Source organism: Aquarana catesbeiana, linkage group LG02, assembly GCF_042186555.1.
Source record: "Aquarana catesbeiana isolate 2022-GZ linkage group LG02, ASM4218655v1, whole genome shotgun sequence".
In the NCBI taxonomy this organism is placed as follows: Eukaryota; Metazoa; Chordata; class Amphibia; order Anura; family Ranidae; genus Aquarana; species Aquarana catesbeiana.
Window position 1 is genome coordinate 41,417,613 of NC_133325.1, and position 18,951 is coordinate 41,436,563.

The following is an 18,951-nucleotide window of genomic DNA, read 5'->3' on the forward strand; positions in this document are numbered from 1 at the left end:
GGCCGCAGATTCACTTTAAAACACAAAACCAGACAACATGTAAAATCAATCAGTGAACTTGTAATGCAATCTAGTAAAACTACGATTATGGTAAATGCAGAAAGTCTATTTGATTTATCTTAATTGGGTTAGTTAATAACCCAAGCCTGGGAAGAAAAGTGGCCACACATAGGGGGAAAAAAAAAAAAACCTGAAATATACTAAATCTTTTATTTTATCATTTGCAAAAGGGTTTTATATTTTTTTTAAATGAAATTGGGTGAATGCTAATTTTTGAGTTTAATTAATAGCAAAACAGCAATAAGTAATAATCAGTTATATTTGGGAGTAGGGGGTTGCAAAGTTCAGTTTTCCGTTCACCTAAATTTCGATGAAAATCAAGACATTTTGGTGAAATTTCCTCATTTGGCAAAATGCAATGGTATTAATGGTGAAGGCAAGATTAAAGTGCATCTAAACCAAAAAACAAAACTTAAGCTGGATTACACACTATACAATTTTCTGTAGATTTTTTCCTTCATATTTACCAAACCATATAATATGGAGGTCAAACCTTAAAGAGTTTCAATTTGTAAGCAATCAGGCAGGCCCTTGCACTACATGGTTTTGGTCAAATTAAAGGAAATCAGACAAAAAAAAGTTGTATAGTGTGTATGGGGTCTTACATTGGCCATACAATGCTCAAATGTTGGCTGATTCCTGCTGATTCGTCCAAAATACAAACCAAGCTCCACACAAGTTGATAAAAAAAAAAATTGAAGCAGAAAATATAGAATGAGCCAGCAGGATTAGAAGCCAGTTCTATGTCATTCCATAGCAGCCTTTCTCAACCTTTTCAAACACAGAGGAACCCTTGAAATAGTTCTCCGGTCTCGGGGAACCCCTGCTAAAAATTAGAAATCTACAATTCATGATACATTAGTGTGATGGTCAGTGGGAAGGATGGTCCTTACACTTGTGGTCATTGGGAAGAATTACCTTCTTACAGATAGCTAAAAAGATCAATGGTGTCAGTGGGAATTTATCTGAGAGGAACCCCTTAGCAACCTTTGGAGAAACCCTAGGGTTCCACGGAACCCTGGTTGAGAATCACTGCTCCATAGGATTTCCCCGGAGGGGGAGACCCAATGTTTAAGTTGGGCTAAATGTGTCGCAACAAAATAATCATAGAGATCGATCATGCCCATGCCCCCTGCAGCTTTATGTTTTATAAGTTGTGCGTGGGAACATCGGGGTTTTGTGGATTTCCATAGGAATTGTTACGTTAAAGAATTGAGGGCCATCAGATGTCCTTTTTTAAATTGGGATAGGTAGGGTTCTGAAGATATATAGTATCTGGGAGAGTAATAAAATTTTGAAGGAGGCAAGGCATCCTGACCCTGAGAGCTCAAGATTGGATCATCGTTGGGCTTCCCTAGTTAGTTTGGTAATAAGGGGGGCGTAGTTAACATCTGCTAATTTAGTTGTGTCCACCACTAGAACGGATACCCAGGTATGGAATGCCGTCAGTGTTGCAGGTATAGGGGTAGGAGGCTTGAAGTTTATTTTTAGGGATTGGATCTATACCTAGGGTCAAGGAGAAAGGACTTAGTGAAGTTCACTATAAAAGCTTACTAAATTCTGTGAGAATCATGTGGGCAGTAGCGAGGGAGGTGGCCAGGTTGGTCAAAAAAAGATAGTTATATCGTCCGCAAATAAGTTTATAGTGTGGCGGATCTGAAAGCCTGTTACTTCTGTGGATGATCTGATGGCCTCCGTCATTAACCGCTTTTACCCCCTTCCTGACCAGAGCAATTTTTTGCGATTCGGCACTGTGTTGCTTTAACTGACAATTGCGCGGCCGTGCGACGTGGCTCCCAAAGAAAACTGACGTCCTTTTTTTCCCACAAATAGAGCTTTCTTTTGGTGGTATTTGATCACCTCTGCAGTTTTTATTTTTTGCTCTATAAACAAAAAAAAGAGCGACAATTTTGAAAAAAAGCAATATTTTTTACTTTTTGCTATAATAAATATCCCCAAAAAATGTATAAAAAAACTATTTTTTTTGCTCAGTTTAGGCCGATACGTATTCTTCTACATATTTTTGGTAAAAAAAAATCTCAATAAGCGTATATTGATTGGTTTGCGCAAATGTTATAGCTTCTACAAAATAGGGGATAGTTTTATGGCATTTTAATTTTTTTATTAGTAATGGCGGCGATCTGCGATTTTTATCGTGACTGCGACATTATGGCGGACACATCGAACACTTTTGACACTATTTTGGGACCATTGTCATTTATACAGCGATCAGTGCTATAAAAAGGCACCGATTACTGTGTAAATAACACTGACAGGGAAGGGTTTAAACACTAGGGGGTAATCAAGGGGTTAAGTGTGTCCTAGGGTGTTATTCTAACTGTGGGGGGGTGGGCTACCACTGACATGACAGGGATCACTGCTCCCGATGACACGGAGCAGTGATCCCTGTCATGTCACAAGGCAGAACGGGGAAATGCCTTGTTTACATAGACATCTTCCCGTTCTGCGGCTCCGTGACACGATCGCGGGACACCAGCGGACATCAAGTCCGTGGGACCCACGGTCACGCTGTAGGCGGGGGGCGCTCGTGCGCCTGCTAGCCCCGCCAATTAAAGGGGACGTACAGGTACGCCCATTTGGTAGTGGAATACCATTTGGATATTTTGATGGTTTTTGTTGCAGCTTTCCTTGTGTGATTTTGGTTTTCTAGCGCGGTATTCCATTTATTTTCAGGTAGGCCCATTTGCCCATCGCTGCCATTGTGCCGAAGTATATCGGCGTGCAGCGGTCGGCAAGTGGATAAATAATAAACATTTTATACTTACATTTTATACTTACCTACTCTGTGCAATGTTTCTGCCCAGAGAAGCCCGGATCCTCCTCCCGACAGCAATGGGGGCTCTCCTCATTGGCTGTGACTGGTGGCAGCGGGAGTCAATGGCTTCTGCTGCTGTCTTAGCCAATGGAGAGGGAGAGTCCCTGGAGAGCTGCACAACGCCGGAGGAATATTGGGCTCAGGAAAGTATTGGGAAAGCTGCTACACAGAGAAGGATTTTTACCTTCATGCATAGAATACACTTTAAAGAATGCGTTACCCCAACATTGCATATTCCTGATATGTGCCTGCTGTACCATGTACTTGTATGAGAAAGTATCCTGTTTGCTTTGTATTGCTTCCTTAATGGTAAATCCCTGGTGATCCTGCCAATCCCTCTGCTTTCCTATTAAAAAAACACACTAGGCATGAGAGCACAGTGTGGTCAGTTTTCTGGCTGTGCTGGGAACTCAGCCTGCTCTCCTCCAACCAATGATCACACTTGTCCTGATACTAACCCCCCCCCCCCGCACAGCCATTCACTAGGAAGCCCGGTGTGCTGCTATTTCTCCACCCCTAGCTCTCTGAGGTCCTCATGCAGTTGAGAACAGAGGGTACGTGATCACTTATTAAAAAAATGTATTTATCGTGGTTTTATATCCATACACAAATGGTCTGCCTTACATTTCTATTTTAAACTGAATGGGTTGTTTTATAATGTAAAGGTTCACATATACTTTAAGGATCACATCATTGCATTGCTGTAACTGTCTTATGTTATAGTCCCCAAAAGAGGATCAGCTGCGGCTTAATTGCAAAACCATGTTAGTGTATGACATAATACAATTTAATAAAAGTTAACGCACTGCCTGGGTTTGATCCTTGCCTACAAAAAAAAATACACAGTGATCCTGCCATGAAGGTCTTTGCTCAGGCAATTCCTGCTATAGGATGACAACGCTCTGTCCCTGTCTAGAAACTGTTCTTCTGTGTTGTCACCCAGTTACACGCTCACCCCCCAATGAAGACTACAAGCGGCCATGCCAACAAACATTGCAAAAATGGATGTTGTTTGCGCTGTTCGCTGGGTGCCCACAGAATCCTGTGCACAGTAACCAATCAGCTTCCAGGTTTTATTGTCAAAGCTTCATTGAACAAGCTGAAGTTAGAAGCTGATTGGCTACTATGCGCAGCTGCACCAGATTCTGTGTGCTCCAGTTTTAGTAACTCCCCCCCCCACACTGTGCTTTAGAAAACTAATTGTCATTCATTAAGGGTTTACATGCACTTTAAGCTTGTCCGTTGGACTGCCTTACTGTAGATGGTTGCTGGTATATATTTTTTTTTATTATTCCATTACACCCAACTAGAACTAGGAATATTTTCTGTACGTTTTTTTCTTTTCCTGCGGAAAAACCTGCCCTACTATCAGTCACAACATTTCCATTTAGCAGAGTCAATTATTATATCGCCCCACGGATCCGGTAATGAAGATTTAATTTGTGTGTATATGTATTATTAGCAAGGGGTTACTTTCAATTGGTATTCAGTTTAATTAGCAAAACAAGGGCAGGCAGCTCTAGCGAGAGGCCCCCCCCCCCGCCGGGCTGTGCGACGGGTAAGCGGCCGGCTCAGCATTTTCATGGATGGCCGTCCGTTGTCTGATGAGGCGTGATTGCGGCACCTTGGTCTATTGGTGATGATTTGTGCTTGCAAATGAAGCTTGCGATGGGGTTTTACAATTGCCTGGTAATCAGGCCACCGGGCGAAGCTACTTAATACCGCCGCTTACTATTCCTTTTACCTGGAGCCTTTGCAACAGAGCTAACCGGGGCAGAATGGCTGGTCTACTTATGGCTTAAGAGATGATATGGTTTTGACAATACCTTCACACCTTATTTAAAAAGACACATTACTAAAAGTACAAAAATATGGTATTTATATATTATTTCTAAAACAGAGGTGACATCTAAATGTAGACCATTTGATCCTCCCAGAAACACATTTCCTGTCCTATGGTGACAACTAGGGATGAGCTCCGGCGTGTTCGCATGGCGCACGTGCCGAGCCCGCCAGGAAGTCGGCACGGGGCAGCGCTAATCACAAGCAGTGAGACATTTCCCGATGTGCGGCTGCAGAGATCGGGAAATGTCTCCCTGCCTGTGATTAGCGCTGCGCCGTGCCGACTTCCTGGCGGGCTCGGCACGTGCGCCATGCAAACACGCCGGAGCTCATCCTTAGTGACAACACTCGCCCATCCTTCTACAATGGTTCAGCAGTAAGGGCCAGGTTACGGTCCTTCAGATTTTGAGGGGGCCGGACTGTGGCCAGGGTGAGTAGAAAATACCTTGACATCAATGTGAGTAAATAATGCCCCATCATTGGTATCAGTGGGAGGAATAGTGCCCCATCATTGGTATCAGTGGGAGGAATAATGCCCCATCATTGGTATCAGTGGGATGAATAGTGGCCGATCATTGGTATCAGTGGAAGGAATAGTGGCCCATCATTGGTATCAGTGGGAGGAATAGTGCCCCATCATTGGTATCAGTGGGAGGAATAATGCCCCATCATTGGTATCAGTGGGATGAATAGTGGCCGATCATTGGTATCAGTGGGAGGAATAGTGCCCCATCATTGGTATCAGTGGGAGGAATAGTGCCCCATCATTGGTATCAGTGGGAGGAATAGTGCCCTATCATTGGTATCAGTGGGAGGAACAGTGCTCCATCATTGGTATCAGTGGGAGGAATAGTGCCCCATAATTGGTGTCAGTGGGAGGAACAGTGCCCCATCATTGGCATCAGTGGGAGGAATAGTGCCCCATCATTGGTATCAGTGGGAGGGATAGTGCCCTATCATTGGTATCAGTGGGAGGAATAATGCCCCATAATTGGTGTCAGTGGGAGGAACAGTGCCCCATCATTGGCATCAGTGGGAGGAATAGTGCCCCATCATTGGCATCAGTGGAAGGAATAGTGCCTCATCATTGGTATCAGTGGGAGGAACAGTACCTCATCATTGGTATCAGTGGGAGGACTACTGCCCCATTCATCGGTGTCAGTGGGAGGAATAGTCCCCCTTTATTGATGATACACAGAGATTAAACAAATCCTCCTACATAAATTGTACCTGTTAATCTGCAGTGTTCTCTTCTCTTCATTCAAAGTGCTGAATTCATAAAGCTTGCCTGAGCTTTCAGAAAACAAGGGGCGGAGGGCTTGACATTACACAATGCAGAGCTCAGTGAGGAGAGAGTTGATTGAAAGTAAGGGACACGCCCCTTTACACAGCACACAGGAACAGAGCTGAAGCTGCAACTCACAGGCTGTGTGCTGGAGGTCCCTCTCCATGTCACCTTTTTTCTCTGGGTGTCAGGAAAACTTGTCAGGAAAGTGACTCAAGTAGATAACAGAGGAACGAGGCAGCATACAGGAATGCCACCTAGTGCTCTGGACTGAGATAAGTACACACTATAGGAGGGATACGCTTTGTTTATATTTCATGTTCGAGGTTTACAACCCACTTTACATCTAAGCACTGGGGGTGACCCAATACTAGAAAAACAATCCTGATCTATAAATACGATAAAGTTTCCATTTAAAGCATCCCTGGAGAAGAACTCCCATAAAAAGCCCAACAAGCATGTGACTGGTCACTCGACAAATAAGCCCTCACACCGTATTGTGTTTCATTGTTCGCAGTTGTCTCACGATAAATAACTCCGGACCTCTGCGACTACAACGTCACCTGAGCCCCCTAGGCAGAGCGCCGCAGACAATGGAAAATTCTCATACTTAAAGGGGATATACAGTACTGGGGGGGCGCAGACGGCGCAGAACCTGCTATGTTAAGCCATGTAGTGCCTCACTTAGGGGGATTTACAGCGCCAATAAAAATGGATTAGGAGCGCGGTCATGTAAATGTGAAAGATATGGTCAGAGGGGTTTACAGAGCTTTTCTACAAAGGGTGCGAATGTGACAGACATTTAGAGCAACTGTAGTCTTCCCGAACAATCAGCCATGAAACCTAAGACTCCCCTCAGGCTGATCTTAGCTCTCTACAAGGCATCTTAAGCCCGTCATAGATCACGGTGACATGTCCTATGGAGGCGTTAAGCAAGCCCACTATTTCCAAGCAGCTTCGGGATTCTTCGGCTTCCACCAATGCTCTGCCAGAAGAAACAAGCGGGCTTGAAAAAATAGCACAGCCCGAAAATTAAAACAGTTGCAACTAGGCTGGCAAAAGAAGCCGAATATTCAATTTAAAATTGTTATCATTGTGCAGTCCTTATTTACACACTGAAGTTTAATCGTTCTTTTCTATGCAATGCAGGCAGATCATGGCTGTTGGCAGGGCACTGTACATAGCCCACCAACCAACCAACCCAACCCACTTATACTCACCTGCCTTCTCCCACAGCTCTTTCCGAGCCCACAGGAAATATCGCCACTTTCAGGTATGGGAGAATGACCAGATGTCCTTCCTCATCCTTTATGGGGCTAATATGGTCTGTCCTCCCTTTTTTACTGTTTATATACTTAAATAATTTTTTGTCTGTGTGTCTTTAGTGTTCTTTCTTAACTATGACACTATAGCAACGAATGACACATGTATAGGAGTCTGATATGGCTGCACACCCCGGTACAAATGTTTAAACGAAAGTGGAAAATTCCCCATGGGGCTTTTTAGCAGCAAATAGGAGTCAAAATAGTTTTTCATAAAAATTATTAATTTTATTCATCAAGAGACAATTGGACATCGATGTGTTCTATCTTAGCAGCCCTAGCTTCACCCTTACATATCTAGTTGCATTCTTTGTAAAGTCTGAATGCTGATGATGATCCCTCAGCCTTGTAATTTTTGAAGGCCTTTTCCTTTGCTTGTATGTGCATTTTTACATTAGAGTTAAGCTACCCAGGACTTTTGTTCGCCCTTTTAAATTTATTTCCCAATGGGATGCACTGGCTAACGCCCTCATTTAATATGCTCTTAAAGCCAACCCACCTCTCCTCCTTGTTCTTTGTTTCTAAGATTTTATCCTAATTTATATCTTCTAGCAAGGTTCGTAGTTTAGGGAAGTTGGCTCTTTTGAAATTCAGTGTCTTTGTGTTCCCCTTGTGTTTCCTATTACTGTGATTTATACTGAAGCCAATTGACCTGTGATCGCTGTTTCCCAAATGTTTTTTTTTACCAACTCCAACTGCCCATCTCAATGAGACCTATTTCATGAGCAGTTGTACATATTATTCCTAGCGCTGGGTATTTGTTTTCTATATGTTTAGTCCCCAAGTAGGCCGAGCACAATACACATTTGTAGGTTCTCATGCGCTCTGCGTGGCTTGGAGTCCCCAACTAGGCAGATTAATGGATGTACATGGGGTTTTACCACTACTTGCATAAATGTGCATATGTATAAGGCCATATGCACCTGGATGCAGGATAGTACGCATGCGCGAGTTTACACATACAGCCATTCATTACTTTGGGTGGCTGTTAGCAGCAGCTGTGTCTTCCAAGTGTAGAAATGCAATCATAATTTATGTTAGATACCAAAAATCACTCAAGTGTACGAGTCCCAAAACAGACAGTTCCGCAAAATATGGTCGCGGCCTAATTATACCACTGCTTTTTTTGTTTTTTTTTTGTGACTTTTGAAATTCTTACAAATATATAAAATTGAGAGCTGGCTGCTCTGGATAAAATCTATAAAAGATGTCACGATCTAGATTCAGACCCCTTTAGAAGAAAATCTCGGCCTAAACATGCTTATCGGAGCCATTCAGTCTTGAATGGAGCACAAAAGCGAGAGCGGGGCCGAGGTGAAAATCCATCTACTGGCCTTCATAATATTTCAGCCACGGGCCCAGCACAGCAGATAATCAGAGGATGATTATTTATTGTTCACGCTGGAAGACTTTCAATTTACAGATCTGCAGAACTGTCACAGAAAGTAATCGATATTAGGCTGCTCTTTAGGAGAGGGGCCTCTTTATTCTACAACTGAAAAGTAATATCCATTCACCATGCGTGATGTGTGGGCTTACATACTATTATACTAAAGAATATCATTCCATCCAATCCTGACCTACTTTATGTGAATTCAGAACACGGAACGATATTGCTAGCTCAGTGACTGATGTTTGAGCGCCACAGTTTTCAATCTTCTCTTCAAATATATTATTAAAGCTGAAATGTTTAGTATTTTTTTTTAACATAATGTTCAATTGATTTTTTTTAGCATCAATTTCAGAGGCAAATCTTATATCTTATATCAGCATGTCCCTGATGATGTCATTTGTGAAGGAACAGGTAGGGCAGACCCGGATACACATCAATAAAGCATGTGCGAAGGAACGGCGGCCATCTTTGATGCTGAAATTCTACATTGCTGTACCATGTGATATCCTGTGTTACTTCTGAATGGTTGTAAGTGCTTAGATTTAATGAAGTTGTAAAGGTTTTTCTTTTTTGTTTGTTTTTTTTAACCACTTAGGGCCCTTTCACACTGGGGCGGTTTGCAGGCGCTATTGCGCTAATAATAGCGCCTGCAAACCGACCCGAAAGTGCCGCTCCTTTGATTCCAGTGTGAAAGCCACACTGGAGCGGTGCGCTAGCAGGACGGGAAAAAAAGTCCTGCTAGCAGCATCTTTGGAGCGGTGAAGGAGCGTAGTGTATACCGCTCCTTCACCGCTTCTTCACTGCTCCTGCCCATTGAAATCAATGGGACGGCGCGGCTATACCGCCGGCAAAGCGCTTTGCGGTGGTTTTTAACCCTTTACAGCGCTAGAGGCCGAATACTGACGGTAAAGCGTCGCTTACAATAGTGGCGCTTTACCGCCGACGCCGCCCCCGCCCCAGTGTGAAAGGGCCCTAAAGGACCAAGCCTTTGAGATTTGCTGTTTACAAGTTTAAAACAGTTTTTTTTTGCTAGAAAATTACTTAGAACCCCCAAACATTATACATTTTTTTTTCTAACACCATAGAGAATAAAATGGCGGGTCGTTGCAATACTTTTTGTCACACCGTATTTGCGCAGCGGTCTTACAAGCGCACTTTTTTTTGAAAAAAATACACTTTTTTGAATAAAAAGATAAGACAACAGTAAAGTTAGCCCAATTTTTTTTTATATTGTGAAAGATAATGTTACGCCGAGTAAATTGATACCCAACATGTCACGCTTCAAAACTGCGCCCGCTCGTGGAATGGCGACAAACTTTTACCCTTAAAAATCTCCATAGGCGACGTTTAAAAAATTCTACAGGTTGCATGTTTTGCGTTACAGAGGAGGTCTAGGACTAGAATTATTGCTCTCGCTCTACTGATCGTGGTGATACCTCACATGTGTGGTTCGAACACCGTTTTCATATGCGGGCGCTGCTCACATATTCGCTTCTACACGCGAGCTCGGCGGGACAGGGCGCGTTTATAATTTTTACATTTTTTTCTTATTTATTTTACCTTTTATTTTTACACTGTACTTTTAAAAAAAAAATTGTGTCACATTTATTCCTATTACAAGTAATGTAAACATCCCTTGTAATATAAAAAAAGAATGACAGGACCTCTTAAATATGAGATCTGGGGTCAAAAAGAACTCAGATCTCAAATTTACACTAAAATGTAATAAACTAAAAAAAAAAAAAGTTGTCATTTGAAAATAAAAATAAAAATGGCCCTTTAAGAGCTGTGGGCGGAAGTGACGTCTTAACGTCGCTTCCTCCCTGCAATGGTATGGAGACAGGTGGGGGCCATCTACCCCTCACTCGTCTCCATACCCAGCCAGCAGAAGGACCCGATCGCCTCCGCCGCTGCCAACGGCTCCGGTAAGCGGCGGAGGGCACCGCAGCGAGGTGGGAGGGGAGGGGTCCCCCGCCACTGATAAAAGTGATCTTGCGGCGAATCCGCCGCAGAGACCACTATTATCGGAAACCAGACCGCTGGCCGAAGAAGAGGATAGCAGGGTTATGGTAGCTAGCTGCTGCCATAACAAAGATATCCCTCTTCAAATTTAGGACATATATTGGCGTACGGCGGTCTGGAAGTGGTTAAACAATACATGCCTCCTCTGTGCAAAGGTTTTGCACAGAGGGGCACCGATCCTCCTCTTCTGGGGTCCCCCAGCCGCGCTCCTGGCTCCTCCTCTTCTCAAGTGCCCCCACGGAGAGCCGCGTTCTGAAGGGGCCACTCGTGCAGACACGCTCCTGAGTCCTGCTGCTGCGTTTATTGACACAGACAGTAGGACTCGGCCCCGCCCCCCCAGCTCCCGTGTCACTGGCTTTGATTGACAGCAGTTTGAGCCAATGCTATCAATCAAGCCACTGAGGACCCGACACAGTGGCTGGAGATGCTCTGCTCGTCCCTGGAACGATCGGGTTCAGGTAAGTAAAGGGGGGCTCAGGTAAGTAAAAGGGGAGCTCTGTGGGCTTGCTGCACTACAAAAGGTTTTCCACCTTCATGCATAGAATGCACGAAGGTGAAAAACCTTGAGAGTTTACAACCCCTTTAAAGTGATTGTAAAAGGCAGAAGGTTTTTTTTTATCTTAATGCATTCTATCCTTATCCTTCTCTCCTCCATAACAGTCTCCACTCTTCTGCGGAAGGCTTTCCACAAAATGTTGGGGAGTGTCTGGGGGCATTCGTGCCCATTTAGCCAAAAGGAGCATTTGTGTGCCCGAGTACTTATGTTGGACAAGAAGAAAGGACCTGCAACCAGCCTTCCATCTCATTCCATAGGTAGGGTTGGGGTCAGGGCTTTGTGCAGGCAACTCAAGTTGTTAACACCAAACTCATAAAACCATGCCTTTAGGCAGTTGATTTTAAGTAAAGGCATGCTGGAACAGAAAAAGATCATTCCCTAGACTGCTGCCACAAGGTTGGAAATGTCTAAAATGTCATTGTGTGCTGCAGAATTAACAGTAACATTGACTGAAACAATCATTTTGAGGGACATGCTTTTGGCCATATAGCATAGGCATGATCATCAGGTGTCCATAAACTTTGGGTCATGTAGCGTATCTCATGAAGGATCTATTGCTGAATTCCATTGCCTTAACTCCCTGCTGCTGCGTCTGAGACAGTGAGAAGGGAGAAAGCTGAAAGAGCCTCTGCTCTCATGCACATCACTGGATCAAGATCGGGCTCCGGTAAGCTTAAGGGGGACTGTGGAGGAGCTGCATGTAAAAGGTGTTTTACCTTAATGCAATAGAATGCATTAAGGTTAAAAAAAATAAAACCTGCCTTTATGACCACTTTAACATTTCTAGATGTTCCCTATAACATAGCAAATCTTCACTTTTTAGGTTGGACACCCCTTTACGTTTTGGGCCAGCATCCTACTAATGACAGTGAGTTGGGTAGGGTTGTAGAAATTTGGGTAAGTGATGAGCTAACTTGGCAGTCATCTTGATAAATGCCCTTACAAGATCCGAGTTTGTCTAACACAATTTGTAGCTCTTCAAGCAGAAGTGAAAAGGATCGGAGTATATCAATATCGACAACTGTGTCTTTAGGAAACCGTCTCTATATCGCTTTGTGGCAGGACGCAAGAAATAATTACTCACTTAAAGGTTATTCATAATTTTTAAATGAGTTAATTAGTAAACCCAGCCAACTCTCCTTATTGCAGTAATTAATAATTGATTATGCAATAAATTAAACACAATTTTTTCATCAAAATCTAATTAAATATCTTTTTTTCCCTCTTGTTGATGAGATCAGATAGACTCTTTTTGTTAAATATGTTTGTGCGGAGCTGAACGGATTAATTTGAATTTTAATCATTCATGGCTTCTTTAGAAGTGAGTAATTATGGTTAGTAATTATAGTGGTTAAACTTGACCAGAATGAACAGTCGTCTCGACGGTTATCATAGGTCATTGCTTTAAGGTCATACTCTTACTTAATAATGTACCTGTTGAACACAAACAATGGATCAGCCATTTTGGTTTGAAGAATACATCCTATCAGTTTACTAGCAAGTAGTTACTTTTCCATGAGGCATTTTGTGTGGAAAAAAAAAAAAAAAAAAAAAAAACATGGGATCTTATAGGCTGCATTTAATGAATGGGTAGGCTATGTTCTCAAAGATACCCTTCATAAACAGCGTAGTCATTAGATATCACCAGTTTCTAAGTGGATAGATAAGCTGCATTGTTAATTGCACCTCTATAGTCTAGTGAATGGATAGGATGCATTTTCAGTGATGTCATCGGTCTCCAGTGATTGGATAGGACTCATTCTCAGTGTTTTACCTGGTCTTTAGTGAGTTTTCAGTTAGGTCATTGGTCTGTAGTTAATGGATAGGCTAAATTCTCAATGTTGTGCTTGGTCCTTAGTGATTGGATAAGCTGCAATTTCAGTGATGTCACTGGCCTCTAGTGAATGAATGGGCTGCATTCTCAAGGGTGTCACTGGTCTCTAGTGAATGGATGGGCTGCAATCTTAGTGATGTCACTGGTCTCTAGTGAATGGATAGGCTGCATTCTCAGTGATGTCACTGGTTGCTAGTGAATGGATATAGGCTGCATTGTCAGTGAAGTCATTGGTCTCCAGTGAATAGATGGGCGGCACTGCCAGTTATGTAATTTGTCTTTAGTGGGTGAATAAGTTGGTTTCTTTGTGATACCATTGGTTTCTAGAGAACGCCAGTCTTACAATTCAGGAATAGCACTAGTCTCTAAGTGAATGGATGGGCTAAATGGTCGGTGAGGTCACTGGCCTCCACTGAAAATATAGTAAAATGCCTACATTATCATTGATATCACTGGTCTCTAGTGAATGAATGGGCTGCATTCTCAGTGATGTCACTGGTCTCGAGTGAATGGATAGGCTGCATTCTCAGTGATGTCACTGGTCTCGAGTGAATGGATAGGCTGCATTCTCAGTGATGTCACTGGTCTCGAGTGAATGGATAGGCTACATTCTCAGTGATGGCACTGGTCTCTATTGAATGGATAGGCTACATTCTCAGGGGTGTCACTGGTCTCTAGTGAATGGATATAGGCTGCATTGTCAGTGATGTAACTGGTCTCTAGCGAATGGATGGGCTGCATTCTCAGTGATGTCACTGATCTCTAGTGAATGGATGGGCTGCATTTTCAGAGAAGTCATTTGTCTTCAGTGAATTGATGGACGGCACTGCCAGTTATGTCATTTGTCTTTAGTGGATGAAGTAGTTGGATTCTTTGTGATTTCATTGGTTTCTAGAGAGCACAGTCTTACAATTCAGGAATAGCACTGGTCTCTAAGTGAATGGATGGGATAAATGGTCGGTGAGGTCACTGGCCTCTACTTTAAAATATAGTAGAAAGTCTACATTCTCAGTGATGGCACTGGTCTCTATTAAATGGATAGGCTACATTCTCAGTGATGCAACTGGTCTCTAGAGAATGGATAGGATATATTTTCAGTAAAAAAAATAGTGAGGTCACTGGCCTCTACTGAAAATATAGTAGAAAGTCTACATTCTCAGTGATGGCACTGGTCTCTATTGAATGGATAGGCTACATTCTCAGTGATGGCACTGGTCTCTAGTAAATGGATAGGCTACATTCTCAGTGATGGCACTGGTCTCTAGTAAATGGATAGGCTACATTTTCAGTGATGGCACTGGTCTCTAGAGAATGGATAGGATATATTTTCAGTAATGCTACTGGTCTCTAGTGGATGGATAGGCTGCATTCTTAGTGATGACACTGGTCTCTAGTGGATCTATAGGCTGCAGTGGTCTCTAAAGAATGGATAGGCTACATTTTCAGTAACGTCAATGGCCTGTAGTGGATGGATAGACTACATTTTCAGTGATGTCACTGGTCTGTAGAGGATCTATAGGCAGCATTGCTCAATGATGTCACTGGTTTCTAGAGAACAAAAAGGATTCTTTCTCAATGTTTCCACTGGTCTCTGCTAATTGGAGAGACTAAATCCATTAAATAACGATTCAGCATACAACAGATGGACTCGGTTTTGCATAAAACGTGACTTTTAGAGGAGAACAGTAAAGATTAGGCACTTACCAATAAAATAGGCCAGGAGGATCACCAGTGTGACAGAGATAATGATAGCGCTTAGTGCCGCGCATTTCCAATTGCAATATTTATACGGCTTCTGCAGGTTAAAGGCAGGTCTGGAGAAAGTGCTTCGTGGGAGCGGCCGGGGAGGTGGGGAGTAAACAGTGCTGGAGGTCAGGGGATATCCTGGAGATGTTGTACAAAACAAAGGGGATGTGCCTCCCGGTTTAAAGAGGAAGTGCCTGCGAGGAAGAAGGAAAAGCTCATCAGATACTGATCTGGCTGATGGCTTGGTAATAAGGTACCGCAATGGGGTATCCCTTTACCCTCATGCACAATAAATATAAATAGGTTAGGCTGCTTTTCTTCTACAATTATAGAAAAACAATTCACAAACTTTGCACAATTTTATCAGATTATCTGTAAATTTTGTTGGAAAATAAATCAAAAAGTAAACAAAGCCGTGTTGGAGTCCCCATACCCCAAGGAAGCTTCCGCACCCAGGTAGAAATCCACTGGTATACTAAATGCAGGACACATTAAAAATGCTACAATCGACCGACGAATGATGGGTAAAGAAAGGAGTACCGAAGCAGGAACAGACATACCAAGGTGCCTATTAAGGACCAACTTCAGAGAATGGTTTAGGTGTAAAATATTTACATTTTGTCACAGGTAAGGACTGTAGAGTGAAGACCTTCTATGGAGGCCTCCAGAGGTCTCGTTTTGCAATATTTCGGAAACCACATCTTTAGGGAACCCAAAAACAGTGACAACACAGCTCTGGAGCCCCAGGTCAATGAAAAACTACTATGTGACATCAAAAAAGGTTCAGAGTCTTCTGTAAAAACCCAAACAGAAGGAAAATGAAATGGTCCCAATGTGTTTCTACCCTTGGGGAGAGGACTCCAATAACATTGAAGACAATCATTCCAACGAACTATAGTGGCAACACAGAGCATGCAACATTGTAAACTAATGTGAAAGAAGAACTACTTTTTCCAAACGGTGTAAATCTCAGAAAAGTTAAAATAAACATTGAAACTGAAATGAAATTACTTCAACCAACATCAGATATATAAAAAAATGAATCCTTTCAGCCTACATGGTTTGAGGAACTGTCTTATTGAGAAAATTAGTATATTTTTGCCAATAATGTGGGCTAGGTAGTATTTGTCACTATTCCAATATTCTTTTATAATATTTTCTTTCATTTATGAAATCTAAAAATATAAAAAAAAATTCACAACCTATGTAAGCAGAATCATAAACTTGATGTAAATATCAAAGAAAGGACAGCTATACTCAGTAGTGATGTTAATTGAATAACTCATAGTATGGGGAGTTATTGCATAGACATCTAATATTAGAATTGCAAGGTGAGTTTAATAACTGTTCAAAATTAGATCGAGCCATGTAAAGGTCCTTTAAAAAGTTGAGCCTTACCATCAAAAGTGAGCACGATGAGTCTTACCAGAGCATTTGCTGGCACTGCTGGGTGTTAACAATATTTGTGCTTTCTATGAAAGTTTTTGCTAGAAAGTTCCACTTTTAGTGTGATCACCTTTTGCAAATAATAAATGCACCCATATTAATTAATAAAAAAATGTGGATTTATTATTTTTTGCAATGGAGCCTGCAGACTGTTCCACCAGCTTCAGTTAGGGGGCTGGAGGAAGTATCAATGGACTACAACTGCAGGGACATCACTGCCGCAATGGCAGATGGGACTTGTAGTTCTTTCATTCGCAGACTCCTGTGTCTGTGGCATGGCTATAAAAGCGAAGTCAAGCACAGCCAAGCTGAATTTAAAAGAGATTACAGGTAGCCTGCGGAGAGAAGAACCCTCTTGATTCTAAGCATTTGGCCCTGAGCACATACTGCCATATATATAAGTACCACATGGTGCACCTTCCAGCCCAGTCCAGCCGCGTTAACTGTCAGCTTCTCAGAGTTTGACAGGTTGCTGGCATGGGGGTTGGATGGTTCATCTGTGCCCTCTGTCTGCGGCTAAACACCAGAGCCTCAGGTGTCAGGGCTTAATGCTCAGTGTGCTGTGAAGTAGTTTAGTCCCATAGGATTCACAAAAACTGTAAAGTTAGTTTCTAAAGTTTAAAAACACCTGCAGTGGTTTGCGAAGATCTGCTCTCTGTAGAAGGAATTAGTAAAAGAAAAAAAATCTCACTGCTTTTGTTCTGAGCTTTGAAGATAAAATTTCTCCACAACGTCTATAGCTACTGAGGCTTGTTATAAAGTGCTTTTATTGCTTGTTCGGTATACTGTATGTAAAGCATTTAGCGTGCCTAGCCCGGAGACAGGCTCACTTTAAGCCATTTGGCTTAGTACTCTCTCAGACCTGGAATTTTATGGTCAGTTGGTAGTAATGTGAGATGTCTTCTCTTTGAGGTCCTTACACCTGTACCTTGAAACCTGTAAGTTATGCTGTTTCTCGAACAATACCTTGTAGCTAAAATTTTTGGTTCTGCAGAGTACCAATAAAAAGTATGAAGTATAGAAGCATATGGAGACTTATCACCATGTGCGAAATATGAATCATCTGCGTCAACCTACAGTAACCAATCAAATTCGAACCCGTACTGGTAGAGGACAAATGAGGATTCAAAATTTGAATCTGATTGGCTATATTAAAAAGGTGATCAAGACATTCCTTATTTACACATGGCGATGAAAAGAGTGTATGAATATTTAACATGTACAGTTACATATACAGTCCCATATTGTTGATTTAGCAAGGCCGGCTGTGTGTGGCATCACCCGGCAGTGTCAGAACCTGGTAAGTGCAGTGAGGTAGACAGGAAGGATAGGTGTGGTGGTGAGGTTCATGCAAAATGGCAGACAATCAATAGGATGTGTCACATACCCATCATTGTAAGCACCGTCATGTCGGGAGGTGGGGAGGATGTCCATTTCAATAAAGTTGTCCTGCAATGTCTCTAGGAATGGCTGCTTTGCTATGTTTCTACACACAGATGGAGACATGAATGAAGGCAGTGAGTCATGCATGAAGTGGCTTCTTAAATGCACCCAGTGGGCTTATAGAGTTAACATCATCAAAATACACATTTTTAAAGTTTTGAGTGTAAAACTAAATATAGATTAATTTTCTTCCTTCACTAAAACTCATTATAACCTGTAGGTGTCATACTGCTTACGTATTTAAAGGGAACCTTTCACTTGTAAAACACAGAAGCTGCCATTGTTGACTTCTTCTTTTGAACATATTACTTTTCTGGCTTTCTGGAATAAATACATTGCATCCCTGCCCGGGAACAAGTAAAGAGATGAGAACTTGTTCTCAGACCTTCCCAATCTGCACACTTGTTGCAAGTCAGAGACTCAAGGTATTGGCAACTAGTATTTTCAGGAGGTCAGCAATGACAGGCCCTCGAAAATACTGCCCTTTTCAATAAGGTAGTGAGTCAGTCAACAGTAAGTAAAGTTAATTATTATAGAGACAAACACAGATTTATGCTCAGACAAAAAGGTTAGAAAACAAAATACAATCAAAAAGTGGCAGACTTGATGAACTACTTTGTCTTTTTCTGCCTTCAGTCTTATATTTTAAAAAGCTTAATCAGTTTAAGATACAGTGAGCTCTGCACCCTCTAGTGGATTCTCAACACGGACATATGAAGATACACCACCTAAACTAGTGACAACCGAAAAGCCAAGTGTGGTCTCTCATGGCCATGGTGGGGTTGATTGATATCTCGATGTTGAGGTTTCAGAAGAGCTCAAATGACTCTATACATGGACACGTGAAGAGGTCACCTAAACCAGTGACCACTGAAAAGCCAACTGCGGTCTCTCCTAGCAATAGGGGGGTTGGTTGATGTCCATGTTGAGATTTCAGAAAGGCTCAATGGATTCTCCGCATTGACACATGAAGATGTCACCTAAACCAGTGACCACTGAAAAGCCAACTGCGGTCTCACATGCCCATGGGGGGGTTGGTTGATATCTCCATGTTGAGGTTTCAGAAAGGCTCAATGGATTCTATGCATGGGCACATGAATATGTCACCTAAACCAGTGACCACTGAAAAGCCAACTGCGGTCTCTCCTAGCAATGGGAGGGTTGGT

General features: G+C 42.4%; 1 protein-coding gene across 1 annotated transcript in view; it reads right to left on the bottom strand.

The window, feature by feature from the left end:
- TENM4 (teneurin transmembrane protein 4) overlaps positions 1–18,951 on the bottom strand; it is a gene marked incomplete in the record, with an annotated part of 1,986,086 nt that overhangs the window by 274,558 nt on the left and 1,692,577 nt on the right. Inside the window, 2 exon segments of the mRNA XM_073612821.1 lie at positions 14,855–15,090; positions 17,730–17,828. Coding sequence (XP_073468922.1) covers positions 14,855–15,090; positions 17,730–17,828 — 335 coding nt within the window.